This window comes from Rana temporaria, chromosome 7, assembly GCF_905171775.1.
Source record: "Rana temporaria chromosome 7, aRanTem1.1, whole genome shotgun sequence".
NCBI lineage: Eukaryota > Metazoa > Chordata > Amphibia > Anura > Ranidae > Rana > Rana temporaria.
The window spans coordinates 11,233,447-11,247,371 of NC_053495.1; the positions used below are offsets into that span (position 1 = coordinate 11,233,447).

General features: G+C 50.5%; 1 protein-coding gene across 1 annotated transcript; it reads left to right on the top strand.

Annotated features, from left to right (window-relative positions):
* The first annotated feature begins 8 nt into the window (after window positions 1-8).
* Window positions 9-11,458, top strand: CHCHD4 (coiled-coil-helix-coiled-coil-helix domain containing 4). The gene is made up of 3 exons (XM_040358884.1): window positions 9-169; window positions 3,524-3,622; window positions 10,792-11,458. Exons 1-3 carry the CDS (start codon window positions 148-150, stop codon window positions 11,193-11,195), a joined length of 525 nt encoding a protein of 174 aa, XP_040214818.1. The 5' UTR covers window positions 9-147; the 3' UTR covers window positions 11,196-11,458.
* Window positions 11,459-13,925: the final 2,467 nt, after the last annotated feature.

Here is a 13,925-nt window from a genome sequence, read left to right on the forward strand (position 1 = left end):
AGAGCAACGGCAGCCCCAGCAGGGGGTCCTCTTCCCTGCACAGGCAGTGAGGCGGGCAGCCCTATCCCGGGGGTCCTCTTTCCCTGTCACCGCTGATGACGACATCAGCGTGCGCGGAGCCGGTGTGTGTGTGAGAGAGCTGCAGACATGTCCTACTGCAGGCAGGAGGGTGAGCAGAGGGCACCATGCGGAGGGCCGCTTCTGAGGGGCCCCTGAGCGGGGGTGAAGGGGCCACAGGGGAGGTGGGGGAGCTGAGACACATGACATGAATTTTGTAGCCTGTTTATCCCCCAAAACTGAGGGGTCACAGGTCACTTAGAATGACATTTATTGACCCCTTCAGTCCTGGAGACATTTCTCAGTTTTTATTGTTTATGTTTAAATAAATCATTTTTAGGTCTGAAGATTAGTAACAGTCCCCAAAACATGATATATTTTCTGAAAGCAGATCTCCTGGAGAATAAAACGGCGGTCGTTCCAATCTTTTATGTCACGTGATATTGGCGCAACGGTTTATGAAACGCAAAATGTCACCCAAAAAATACGCTAAAGTTGATTTTTTTTTTTTTTAGGGCGCACAAATGCAATACGTTACCCAGTATTTTGGTTAATTAGAAAAGATAACGTGACCTAGGCCATTTTTTTGAGATACGGCACTGCGTTACCTTAAGTCACAACTGCGCGGTCGTGCGACGCTGTACCCAAATAAAATGTATTTCCTCCTTTTTTCCCCTCACAAATAGAGCTTTCTTTTGGTGGTATTTGATCACTTTATTTTTTTTTTTTGCGCTATAAACAAAAAACCAACAATTTTGAAAAAAAAAAAAAATATATAATTTTTTTTACTTTCTGCCATAAAACATATCTAATAAAAAAAATTAAAAATGAAATAAAAGTCAAATTTCTTCATCAATTTAGGCCAATATATATTCTGCTACATACTTTTGTTAAAAAAAAAAAAAAAAAAATTCCAATAAGCGTATATTGATTGGTTTGCGCAAAAGTTATCACGTCTACACGTCTGACTTTTTTTAATTTTTTTACACTAGTAATGGTGGTGATCAGTGACATATCGGGACTGCGATTTTGCGGCGGACAAATCTGACACTTTTTGCATGTCCATAAGACCCCTAATGTCTGACACCTGTCCTCTAATGGAACGCGGATCGCACTGCATTAGCTTCTTCCGCTGCCATTCTGTGGGGGGGGGGGGTGGAGCCACACGAAAGCCTTAAAAGCCACCAAAAGTATTTTTAACCACTTCCCGCCTTTACTTTGGTGATACCAGGATGATGCAGATACAGTAAAACCTTGGTTTGCGAGCATAATTCGTTCCAGAAACATGCTTGTAATCCAAAGCAGTTGTATGTCAAAGCAAATTTTCCCATAAGAAATAATGGAAACTCAGATGATTCGTTCCACAACCATTTATTCATAAATCCTTCAGTTTATCCACTTAACCCCCGGACCATATTGCTGGTCAAAGACCAGAGCACTTTTTGCGATTCGGCACTGCGTCGGTTTAACTGACAATTGCGCGGTCGTGCAACGTGGCTCCCAAACAAAATTTGCGTCCTTTTTTCCCCACAAATAGAGCTTTCTTTTGGTGATATTTGATCACCTCTGCGGTTTTTATTATTTGCGCTATAAACAAAAATAGAGCGACAATTTTGAAAAAAATTATATATTTTTTAATTTTTGCTGTAATAAATATCCCCCAAAAATATATAAAAAAAACATTTATTTTTTCCTCAGTTTAGGCCGATACGTATTCTACATAGTTTCCGTAAAAAAAATCGCTATAAGCGTTTATTGATTGGTTTGTGCAAAAGTTATAGCATTTACAAAATAGGGGGTAGTTTTATGGCATTTTTATTAATATTTTTTTTTTACTAGTAATGGCGGCGATCAGCGTTTTTTTTTTTTTCGGTACTGCGACATTATGGCGGACACTTCGGACACTTTTGGCACATTTTTGGGACCATTGGCATTTTTATAGCGATCAGTGCTATAAAAATGCATTCATTACTATAAAAATTCCACTGGCAGTGAAGGGGTTAACACTAGGGGGGCGGGGAAGGAGTTAAGTGTGTTCCCTGGGTGTGTTCTAACTGAAGGGGGGTGGCCTCACTAGGGGAAATGACTGATCGCTGTTCATACATTGTATGAACAGACGGTCAGGCATTTCTCTCCCTGACAGGACCGGGAGCTGGGTGTTTACACACACAGCTCCCGATCCTCGCTCTGTAACAAGCGATCGTGGGTGCCCGGCAGTGATCGCACCCGCCGGGGACGAGCGGGCAGCGCGCACGCTCCCCTAGTGGCCGCTTCGCGAGGTGATGTAGAGGTACGGACTCTCGCGCAGGGGAGCCGACCTGCCACCGTATAAATGCGGCGGCTGATCGGCAAGTAGTTAACCACTTCCCGCCCATATGACGTCCTTTAATTTGGTGTATGCAAACGCGCAAATAAGGCCAGGAATCCGGTCCGGTCGGCTGTACACACGACCAAACTTGTCTGCTGAAACTGGTCAGCGGACCAGTTTCAGCAGACATGTTCGGTCGTGTGTACGAGGCCTAACAGTTCTAGAGGATCTTGGTGAGATTTAAAGGGGAGGTTCACCCTAAAAACTACTTTTTCTTATTACACTGGCCCCCCACATTACAATACAATTAAGGCTATTTTTTTTTTTGATGCTGTACATACCTTTTGCGGGGGTTGCGAGTCCCGCGGGAGTGGGCGTTCCTAACATGTCTGTGATTGACATTTTGACCAAAAACGAGCTCCCCCCCCCCGTCGCGTAAGCCGCGTCACGATTGGCGAAAGGAGCCGAACGGCGATGCGCAGTATAGCGCCGACTCGCCGTTCGGCTCCTTTCGCCAACTGTGACGCGGCTTGCGCGACGGGGGGGAGCTCGTTTTTGGTCAAAATGTCAATCACAGACATGTTAGGAACGCCCACTCCCGCGGGACTCGCAACCCGGATGCCGCTGGTGAATAGCTGTACGAAGGTATGTACAGCATGAAAAAAAAAACAATAGCCTTAATCGTATTGTAATGTGGGGGGCCAGTCTAATAAAAAAAAAGTAGTTTTTAGGGTGAACCACCCCTTTAACATATAAATGTAACCAAAACACCCCTGTATTTCCTATGCTCTTTGGCGCCATCTAGTGGCCATATGATTAGGGGTTCTAATGATCTGGTAGCAGGTGGTGTGCATATGTGGTGTTGGAACACTGAAGTTTTTAAAGTCTGCACTGTGGATTGTCAGCACTTGTATCTCACATGATACACAGATTTATTGTATTTGCTTTATATATTTAGTGTTATTGCACTCTTTTTTATTTTGTCTGCAATTTTTTTTTTTTTTCTTCATAAATGGACCCCATAGTTTATAAAATGCTTCTGAGTCTGTTCACAGTTGTCACTGAATACCCATCTTGGCACACATCGCTCCGTACTCAGATATGCCCATGGAAATGCCTTCTAAAATGTAATTAGATTTTTTTTCTGATCTCTTTTAGGAAAGGACAAAATTATTTTTGTAACCAAAGAAGATCATGACACCCCAAGCAGCGCAGAGCTGATAGCAGATGACCCCAACGATCCCTATGAAGATCATGGTGAGTGAGTCTGAGTGCAGTATGGGGGTGTGTGGGCTCTCTCTGAAGGTTCTCATTTATCCAGGCCATGGTTTAGATCTGCAGCAGCTCAGGGGCTGGATATGGCCCTTTGCTTGCCTTTATCTAGCCCTTGGGGCATTAATACCAAAAATGGGGCCCATTGACGCCCACAATGGGGCACTCTTCTTCCCGCTGACACCCGCCGTAGGGGCACTCTTCTTCCTGCTGACGCCCGCCGTAGGGGCACTCTTCTTCCCGCTGACGCCCGCCGTAGGGGCACTCTTCTTCCCGCTGACGCCCGCCGTAGGGGCACTCTTCTTCCCGCTGACGCCCGCCACGGGGCCTGACACCCAGCAACGGGGCACCCTTCCTCCCACAGCACACCCCAACAATAATGGACACAGAGGGCACCCACATACCTGACATCAGCCCGTGCAGTCAGGGCACAGGAGAGCAAGAAGAAAGGAGACATTGTCTGCTGGAGAGAGTAGCCATCGGGTCTTTCAAGAGTGAAAAATAGGAGGAGTTTGCCTAAATTGCCACGGAGTGTTCTAGTTTCCACCAATCAAGCAAAACTATTGCTGTGTATGACTGACTGTGGTAGGAATGTTACACTGAAATCTCCCTCAGAGGCCAGGACTGATTATAAATAGTTCAGTTTTTTGGGGCGGGGTTTCTCTTAAAACTGAACCCTAGGCTTACCTTCAGCAGATTGCACAGCTAAAATCTGCAGCGACCAGCAGGGAGGAGTGTGGACATCTGGAGGGATGCCGGGGATGTATTCTTTTCATTTAAGAAGACCTTTACAGGGGTCAGCAGCTCCCATATATGGTTTGCCTGCAGTTCTGCTTTAAAGTGGTTTAAGAGTTTTTGTGAACATAAAATGTTGGGTATCCTCCGAACACTAATTGCAAGATACTTTGGGGGCGAGGGGGACAAGGGAAGGTATTATATGCTGTACTTTACACTTCAGCTTTAACCCTTCCACTGCTATGTTTATGGTTAAGTAAATTATTTTTACAACCGTTGTCTTCCAGCTTGTCTACCATGTTGCTTGGCATCCATTTTTTTATGGTCCATTAAAATATATGTGCAGGGTGGTATTGTTTGTACTTTGTTGAGCACTACATATGCTGGTTCTCTATAAATACATAACAATTCTTCATTCAGCTGTTCGGATCAATCACTGAGGTTGATTTACTAAAACTGGAGAGCGCAAAATCTGGTGTAGCTCTGCATAGAAACCAATCAGCTTCCAGGTTTTATTGTCAAAGCTTTATTGAACAAGCTGTTAGAAGCTGACAGTTTTAGTAAATCTCCCCCATTGTGTTGCAGACTTTACCATTTTCATTTCCGTTCCCTGCCTTTGCCTCCAGGGGGCAGCGTTAACACGCTTTTTCAGTCCAGGGGTGTTGCGGTCCACGGAATGCAGATCTCAGACTTTGGCGTTGCTACCAGATTATAAATTAATTCATTGGTCCCTTCTGCCTCAACTTCAGGGAGCGGTTCTCCTGTAAGAATTCAGTCCAGTTCAGGGGGTTAAATTTCAAATGGACGCTCATCCAAAAAACTGATTATCCCAGCATGCCGAGTCAGCGATGTCTCTATGCATGTCCTGGTATGGGAAGCACGTACCCGCGGATTATCTGTACGTGTTCATTAAAGGGGGAGGAGCTACGGGCACAGGATGTTATGGCCTTGGATTCTACGGTTCTTGACTCAGTCCAAATCCAAACAGTAGTCCTGCACAACGCATATCTATATATTAGATGTATTTTATGGAAAGTGTACGTTCAGATTCTGAAAGATTTTTCCAAAAAATCCCCCTGCACAGTTCTGTATAGTGGGGGAGAGATGGAGGGAGGGAGGGAGAGATGGGGGGGAGAGAGATGGAGGGAGTAAGAGATGGTGGGAAAGAGGGGGGGGGAGATGGTGGGAAAGAGGGGGGGGGAGATGGGGGGAAAGAGGGGGGGGGAGATGGTGGGGAAGAGGGGGGGGGAGATGGTGGGAAAGAGGGGGGGGAGATGGTGGGAAAGAGGGGGGGGGGGAGATGGTGGGAAAGAGGGGGGGGGAGATGGTGGGAAAGAGGGGGGGGGGGAGATGGTGGGAAAGAGGGGGGGGGGGGAGATGGTGGGAAAGAGGGGGGGGGGGGAGATGGTGGGAAAGAGGGGGGGGGGGAGATGGTGGGAAAGAGGGGGGGGGGGGAGATGGTGGGAAAGAGGGGGGGGGGGGAGATGGTGGGAAAGAGGGGGGGGGGAGATGGTGGGAAAGAGGGGGGGGGGGATGGTGGGAAAGAGGGGGGGGGGATGGTGGGAAAGAGGGGGGGGGGATGGTGGGAAAGAGGGGGGGGGGGGAGATGGTGGGAAAGAGGGGGGGGGAGATGGTGGGAAAGAGGGGGGGGGGAGATGGTGGGAAAGAGGGGGGGGGAGATGGTGGGAAAGAGGGGGGGGGGAGATGGTGGGAAAGAGGGGGGGGGGAGATGGTGGGAAAGAGGGGGGGGGAGATGGTGGGAAAGAGGGGGGGGAGATGGTGGGAAAGAGGGGAGGGGGGTGAGAGATGGTGGGTGGGAGGGAAGGGGGGAGAGATGGTTGGAGGAAGGGAAGGGGAGAGAGAGATGGTTGGAGGAAGGGAAGGGGAGAGAGAGAGAGATGGTTGGAGGAAGGGAAGGGGAGAGAGAGAGAGATGGTTGGAGGGAGGGAAGGGGAGAGAGAGAGAGATGGTTGGAGGGAGGGAAGGGGAGAGAGAGAGAGATGGTTGGAGGGAGGGAAGGGGAGAGAGAGAGAGATGGTTGGAGGGAGGGAAGGGGAGAGAGAGAGAGATGGTTGGAGGGAGGGAAGGGGAGAGAGAGAGAGATGGTTGGAGGGAGGGAAGGGGAGAGAGAGAGAGATGGTTGGAGGGAGGGAAGGGGAGAGAGAGAGAGATGGTTGGAGGGAGGGAAGGGGAGAGAGAGAGAGAGATGGTTGGAGGGAGGGAAGGGGAGAGAGAGAGAGAGATGGTTGGAGGGAGGGAAGGGGAGAGAGAAAGAGAGATGGTTGGAGGGAGGGAAGGGGAGAGAGAGAGAGAGATGGTTGGAGGGAGGGAAGGGGAGAGAGAGAGAGAGATGGTTGGAGGGAGGGAAGGGGAGAGAGAGAGAGAGATGGTTGGAGGGAGGGAAGGGGAGAGAGAGAGAGAGATGGTTGGAGGGAGGGAAGGGGAGAGAGAGAGAGAGATGGTTGGAGGGAGGGAAGGGGAGAGAGAGAGAGAGATGGTTGGAGGGAGGGAAGGGGAGAGAGAGAGAGAGATGGTTGGAGGGAGGGAAGGGGAGAGAGAGAGAGAGATGGTTGGAGGGAGGGAAGGGGAGAGAGAGAGATGGTTGGAGGGAGGGAAGGGGAGAGAGAGAGATGGTTGGAGGGAAGGGGAGAGAGAGAGATGGTTGGAGGGAAGGGGAGAGAGAGAGATGGTTGGAGGGAGGGGGAGAGAGAGAGATGGTTGGAGGGAGGGAAGGGGAGAGAGAGAGAGATGGTTGGAGGGAGGGAAGGGGAGAGAGAGAGAGATGGTTGGAGGGAGGGAAGGGGAGAGAGAGAGAGAGATGGTTGGAGGGAGGGAAGGGGAGAGAGAGAGAGAGAGATGGTTGGAGGGAGGGAAGGGGAGAGAGAGAGAGAGAGATGGTTGGAGGGAGGGAAGGGGAGAGAGAGAGAGAGAGATGGTTGGAGGGAGGGAAGGGGAGAGAGAGAGAGAGAGAGATGGTTGGAGGGAGGGAAGGGGAGAGAGAGAGAGATGGTTGGAGGGAGGGAAGGGGAGAGAGAGAGATGGTTGGAGGGAGGGAAGGGGAGAGAGAGAGATGGTTGGAGGGAGGGAAGGGGAGAGAGAGAGATGGTTGGAGGGAGGGAAGGGGAGAGAGAGAGAGATGGTTGGAGGGAGGGAAGGGGAGAGAGAGAGATGGTTGGAGGGAGGGAGGGAAGGGGAGAGAGAGAGATGGTTGGAGGGAGGGAGGGAAGGGGAGAGAGAGAGAGATGGTTGGAGGGAGGGAGGGAGGGAAGGGGAGAGAGAGAGATGGTTGGAGGGAGGGAAGGGGAGAGAGAGATGGTTGGAGGGAGGGAAGGGGAGAGAGAGAGATGGTTGGAGGGAGGGAAGGGGAGAGAGAGAGATGGTTGGAGGGAGGGAAGGGGAGAGAGAGAGATGGTTGGAGGGAGGGAAGGGGAGAGAGAGAGATGGTTGGAGGGAGGGAAGGGGAGAGAGATGGTTGGGATGAAGGGGGGGGGGAGGAGGGAAGGGATGATGGGGGGGGGGGGAGGATGAGGGGGGGGGAAGGATGAAGGGATGGGGGGGAAGAGGGAGGGGGGAAGAGAGATGGTGGGTGGGTGGGAGGTTGGAGAGAGAGATGGAGGGGGAGAGAGAGATGGTGGGTGGGGGAGTGGTAGGGAGGGGGAGAGAGAGATGGTGGGTGGTAGGGAGGGGGAGAGAGAGATGGTGGGTGGTAGGGAGGGGGAGAGAGAGTGAGTGGGTGGGTGGGTGGGAGGAAGGGAGAGAGAGATGGTGGGAGGGAGAGAGAGGGAGGGAGGTAGAGAGATGGAAGGAAGGGGAGAGAATGAGAGGAGGGGGGAGAGAAATAGAGGAGAAAGGGAAGGAAGGAGAGGGAGGGGATAGGGAGAGAAGGAAGGAGGGAAAGAGAAGTAAGGAGAGGGAAAGAAAGAGAGGAGAGAGAGTGGGGGGTGTGTGTAGGGGAGGGGATAGGGAGAGAAGGAAAGAGAGGAGATAGAGTGGGGGTGTGTAGGTAAGGGAAGGAGAGAGGGAAAGGGAGGGGGGAGAGAGGGGAAAGGGAGGGAGGGGGGGGAGAGAGAGAGGGGGGAAGGGGGGGGGGAGGAGAGGGGATCCATAGTGAAAGTGCACTGCTCTCTTCTCTTCAGAATGGCTGAAATAGTATATCGTACTTGTTTTTCATGCATTGTGGACATTTGGGAGGGTCTCCTGAGATTATATTTAAAAAACTATTCTAAACGCAAACGCTCATTAACACGGTATAAAAGAAAGCAGCAAAACTGTCGTTTTTACACCTCGGTTACTAGCTGTCGAGTTTCCAGCATTCAGAAAGTCCTAAGTGATGTACGAATGATTCCAGAGTCTCTTCTATCTGATTGGAGTTCATCTTTAATAGTTCTGGTCCCACTGACAAGGTATGAAGTGACAGTAGCAGGATGTGCGGAGCTCGGAGGGTGTACACACAGATCCCGAGGGACACAATGTTATCATTTTACTGTTAATTGTTGTGCGTTGGTAGGAGCCCGCCGCCTCCGATGCCAGGGCCGGCTTCCGCAGAGTTAATGCCATCTCTCATTGATTCGTCTGCCACTTCTGACTGCGTCTGAAAAGCCTGGTGTCACAAGCGGGCAGCAGCTGGCTGAGAGATGTGAATAGTCGGATTCATCCCGCCTGTCACTTGTACCAGGGGGTGGGGGGGGGGGGGCAGCGGGGTGGAAGACATTGTCTAATGCTGCCACTGACCTCGAAAAGAAAAAATAGAAAACATGGCCCGGCATTCCAGGGAGCTTTGTGCAGGGAGCCGGGCATTATGTCACCGGCAACCTTAACAGCAGGTCGCTGGGAATTACTCTGGGGCATCGCAGGGCACGGTATGTACAGCGTCATCCGCCCACCCCAGCAGGGGATGGATAATGTGGGCGGGGCTGTGCGGTGACCTCGTGGAGGTTCTGATCTTTAGGTCAACGGGGGGGATACTAGATGTGCACTGGCACTGTGCCACGGCCATCAGTGAGGCCAATGCTATTTAATGTAGTGTCCATGATATAGGTGGGTACCTGGGTGATGTGGGTATCAAATAGTACTGGTTCGGTAACAGTGCCACTGCAGGCTAAAAATGTAAAGTATTTGTAAACTTCAGACCTGAAATATGAACAAAGCATATCCCTCTATAGTGTGTAATTGTCTCAATCCACAGCAATAAGTGTAATTTCTGTCTTCTGCCTCCTTCCTCTTCTATCAGCTTGAATCACTTCTGACTAGTTTTCCTGACACCAAGAGAAAAATGGTGACCGGTGATGGAGCTCCAACACACAGCCTGTGATTGACTGCCTCAACTCTGTTCCTGTGTTTTGGGGTGTCCCTTCCCTTCTATTCCTCCCTTCCAATTGGCTCTCAGCGGTCTCCTCACTGAGCTCTGCAGAGTGTAATTTCAGCTCTTTGCCCTCCTGTTTTCTGAAAGCTCGAACTATAAATCCTAGTTTTTGAGAGGCGGAAGAGAAGACTGCAGATAAACAAATATAACTTGTGTAGGAGGATTTGTTTCACCTCTGTATCACCTGAGGTCAGTCACTTCACTGGGTTTACAGCTGCTTTAATACAGCTCTTTATTCAATAATACATAAATACGAGCAGTGACCTGGTATCGGCCTTTTGCAGTCCCTGTACAGCAGGGCTGGAGTTAGGGGAAGAAGCAGTAAAAGCAGCTAATCAGTTCATATGCTGATAGGTCAAGAGCGCAGAGTGACCGCTCATCACTGTGCTGCTTCTTCTTTTACTGTCCAGTTACAGCTTGTGGGCAGGTCCAGGATGGCTTGGGGCTCTCTTTTTTTTAAAGGTAAATTTTTATTTTGAAATTTTTGTACAAACAAAACAGACAATACAAGAAACACACATCCTAGGCGAACATCGCCCGGTACATCATTTTACAAAACTTTGGTAGCTGGTACACATTGAGCATTTTCATAAAAACGCACAGAGAAAGGTGGGAGAAAAACAACAGAATCGTTAATTTACTCACTTAGATCTATTCAACGGGCAGAGGTATCAGTCAAAGTTCAAGGAGCAGGAGGTATGGTGCTCTGGCTTGGGGTTCTCTGATAGGAGAGAGCAGAGTGATAGCGATGAGCTCATCGCTGTGCTGCTGCTTCTTTTTCTGTCCAGTCACAGCTTGTAGGCAGGTCCAGCATGGCTTGGGGTATGCTGATAGGAGGAGAGAGAAGAGTGGCAGTGTTAGCGCTTGACGGTGCTGCTTTTCCTTTTACTGTCCAATCACAGTCTGGGCTCAGAGGAAGTGGCTTGAATGATGCTGGCCATCAGCGTCCTGTTAGTTCAGGTGTGTGGGTGACATGTTCTCTTGGAAGTTGTAAACCCTATTAATGCTTTCCTTTTTTTTTTTCTTTTTTTTTTTTTTTTTTTTTTTTTTCATACAGGTTTGATTTTGCCTAATGGAGACATCAATTGGGGCTGCCCTTGCCTGGGAGGGATGGCCAGCGGGCCGTGCGGGGAACAGTTCAAATCGGCCTTCTCCTGCTTCCACTACAGCCAGGAGGAGGTGAAGGGCTCAGATTGCCTAGACCAGTTCCGGGCCATGCAGGAGTGCATGCAGAAATTCCCCGACCTCTACCCGCAGGAGGACGACGAGGAGGAGGAGCGCAGCAAAGACAAGCAGGGCGAAGAGCAGGAGAGCAGCAAAGACCAGCAGGGGGGCGAGGAGGAGAAGAGCAGCAAAGACCAGCAGGGGGGCGAGGAGGAGGAGGAGAACAGCAAAGACAAGCAGGCAACAGAGCCGGAGGCAGCAACAGCGGAGGCTGCGGAAGGCAAAGCGTCCAGCTAATGGCGGAGAGGAGGCGGAGTCCTCCCGTTTCCGATCCTTTTGCCTCCCACTGTTCTGCGGACCACAAAACGGGAAGGGAAGCTGTGCTACCGCTCTACTACTACCTTATCTACGGGTCACTATGATTTCCTATCGGAACTCTGCGATCTCCGAAATCGCACCTCCAGACAAATGTACACAATGTTGTTTCCTTTCGTTTCTGATTCACCTAAAGGCTGGAAGTACGTTTGACGTAAAATGTTGTGAAACACGAGTTAAACGTTCTAAAGTTTCTTCATTGGCTTGTGTCGTTCGAGAACCACAAGCTGTGGCTGAGCTGGTACTGTCCCCTCCTGTTCCCTAGAATCAAGATGATTGTGAAAGAACAATTGGCGCTTAATCACGCATGCTCGTCTCTGGGCAGTGTGCAGGTCTGTATGCTGTAGATCAGGGGGTCTCTCAATTATGGCCCTTCAGTTGTTCAGGAACTACAATTCCCATCATGCCTAGTTCAGAGTTTTGCAATGCCTCACAGTTCCGCAACAGCTGGAGGACCATAGTTTGGATATCCTTGCTGTAGATCATGGGTGCTCAATCTCTCCCCCCCCCCCCCCCACAAGCTGTTTCAGAACTATAAGTCCCATCATGCCTCTGCCTTTGGAGGTCATGCAACTGTCAGCCTTGCAATGTCTCATGGGACGTGTTGTTCCGCAACAGCTGGAGGGCCATAGTTTGGGGATACTTGCTGTAGATGATGGGTGCTCAACCTGTCCACCCCCCCCCCAAGCTGTTTCAGAACTACAAGTCCCATCATGCCTCTGCCTTTGGGAGTCATGCAACTGTCAGCCTTGCAATGCCTCATGGGACGTGTAGCTCCGCAACAGCTGGCGCTTAATCATGCATGCTCGTCTCTGGGCAGTGTGCAGGTTTGTATGCTGTAGATCAGGGGTCTCTCAATTACGGCCCTTCAGTTGTTCAGGAACTACAATTCCCATCATGCCTAGTTCAGAGTTTTGCAATGCCTCATAGTTCCGCAACAGCTGGAGGACCATAGTTTGGAGATCCTTGCTGTAGATCATGGGTGCTCAACCTGTCGCCCCCCCCCCCCCCCAAGCTGTTTCAGAACTACAAGTCCCATCATGCCTCTGCCTTTGGGAGTCATGCAACTGTCAGCCTTGCAATGCCTCATGGGACGTGTAGTTCCGCAACAGCCGGAGGGCCGTAGTTTGGAGATCCTCGCTGTAGATGATGGGTGCTCAACTTGTCCCCCCCCCCCCCCCCAAGCTGTTTCAGAACTACAAGTCCCATCATGCCTCTGCCTTTGGAGGTCATGCAACTGTCAGCCTTGCGGAACTTCACGTCCCATGAGGCATTGCAAGGCTGACAGTTGCATGACCTCCAAAGGCATAATGGGACTTGTAGTTCTGAAACAGTTTGGGGGGGGAGACAGGTTGAGCACCCATCATCTACAGCGAGGATCTCCAAACTACGGCCCTCCAGCTGTTGCGGAACTACACGTCCCATGAGGCATTGCAACAGCTGGAGGGCCGTAGTTTGGAGATCCTCGCTGTAGATGATGGGTGCTCAACCTGTGTCGTCGTCCCCCCCCCCCCCCCCCCCCAGCTGTTTCAGAACTACAACTCCCATCATGCCTCTGCCTTTGGAGGTTATGCAACCGTCAGCCTTGCAATGCCTCATGGGACGTGTTGTTCCTCAACAGCTGGTGGGCCACAGGTTGCGCACACTTGCTGTAGATGGACCTGCTGCTGTAGGAAAAAAAAAACAGGACAAGCGCAGAACGTTTCAAAAGGTGCAAAAATAAAAAGGGGCGTGCAAAGTCTTAGTTTCTTTACTTTAGAAAACAGCCACAGCCTAGGTAAAAGAGCCTGAGCCCTGCCAGCATGCTGCAGGGAAGTTCACTTGCTTTCTGTGGGGAACATAATCACTGATTAAAAAAAAAAATCAAAAGTCTGGCAACCCTGCGCTCCAGCGGTCTTGAAAATGGACTGTTCCTGTCTACAGAGCGTTATGACGTCAGGAACAGTCCACTGAACCGTGGGGGGGCGCAGTTTTCTGGAGGTTAGGCAGATCAGGTAAGTATCAACTGTGTGGTCACCCCTAGAAAAAATTGGCAGTTCACCCATGCAGTGCGGGCACAGCCCCATGGCATGGGGACTTTTTTTTCTCGGCGTTGGGCTCTAAAGCAGACACAGCTTGAGTAGAAATGCCTGTCTCCAGCCAGCATGCTGCAGAGAAGGTCCCTTGCTTTCGGTGGGTCAACTGCTCTTTTTTGTTCTAGGGAGAGAACAGTGGAGATGACCCGCCAATCCTCCCAGCACAAGACCAGTACAGCACCACCCCTGCGCTCCAGTAGTCTTGAAAATGGACTGTTCCTGACGTCGTCACACTCCATAGACGGGAACAGTCTACCAATGGGCTGTGGAGGATCGGTGGGTCAGGGAAGTATGAACTGTGTGCCCAACCCTAGAAAAAAAAAATAGTAGTTCACCCATGCAGTGTGGGCACAGGGAGAAATGCTTTTTCCTGGAGTTGGGCTTTAAAGTAGCCACAGCCTGAGTAGAAAAGCCTGTCCTCTGCCAGCAGCTTCAGAGTTGGACTCATGCTCCAGGGTTAGGCAACCTCCGCCCTCCAGCTGTGGTGAAACTACAAATCCCATCATGCCTCGGGCCTCTAGGAGTCCTGCCTGTGATTGTCGGGGGTCTTGCAATGTCACATGGGACTTGTAGCTTC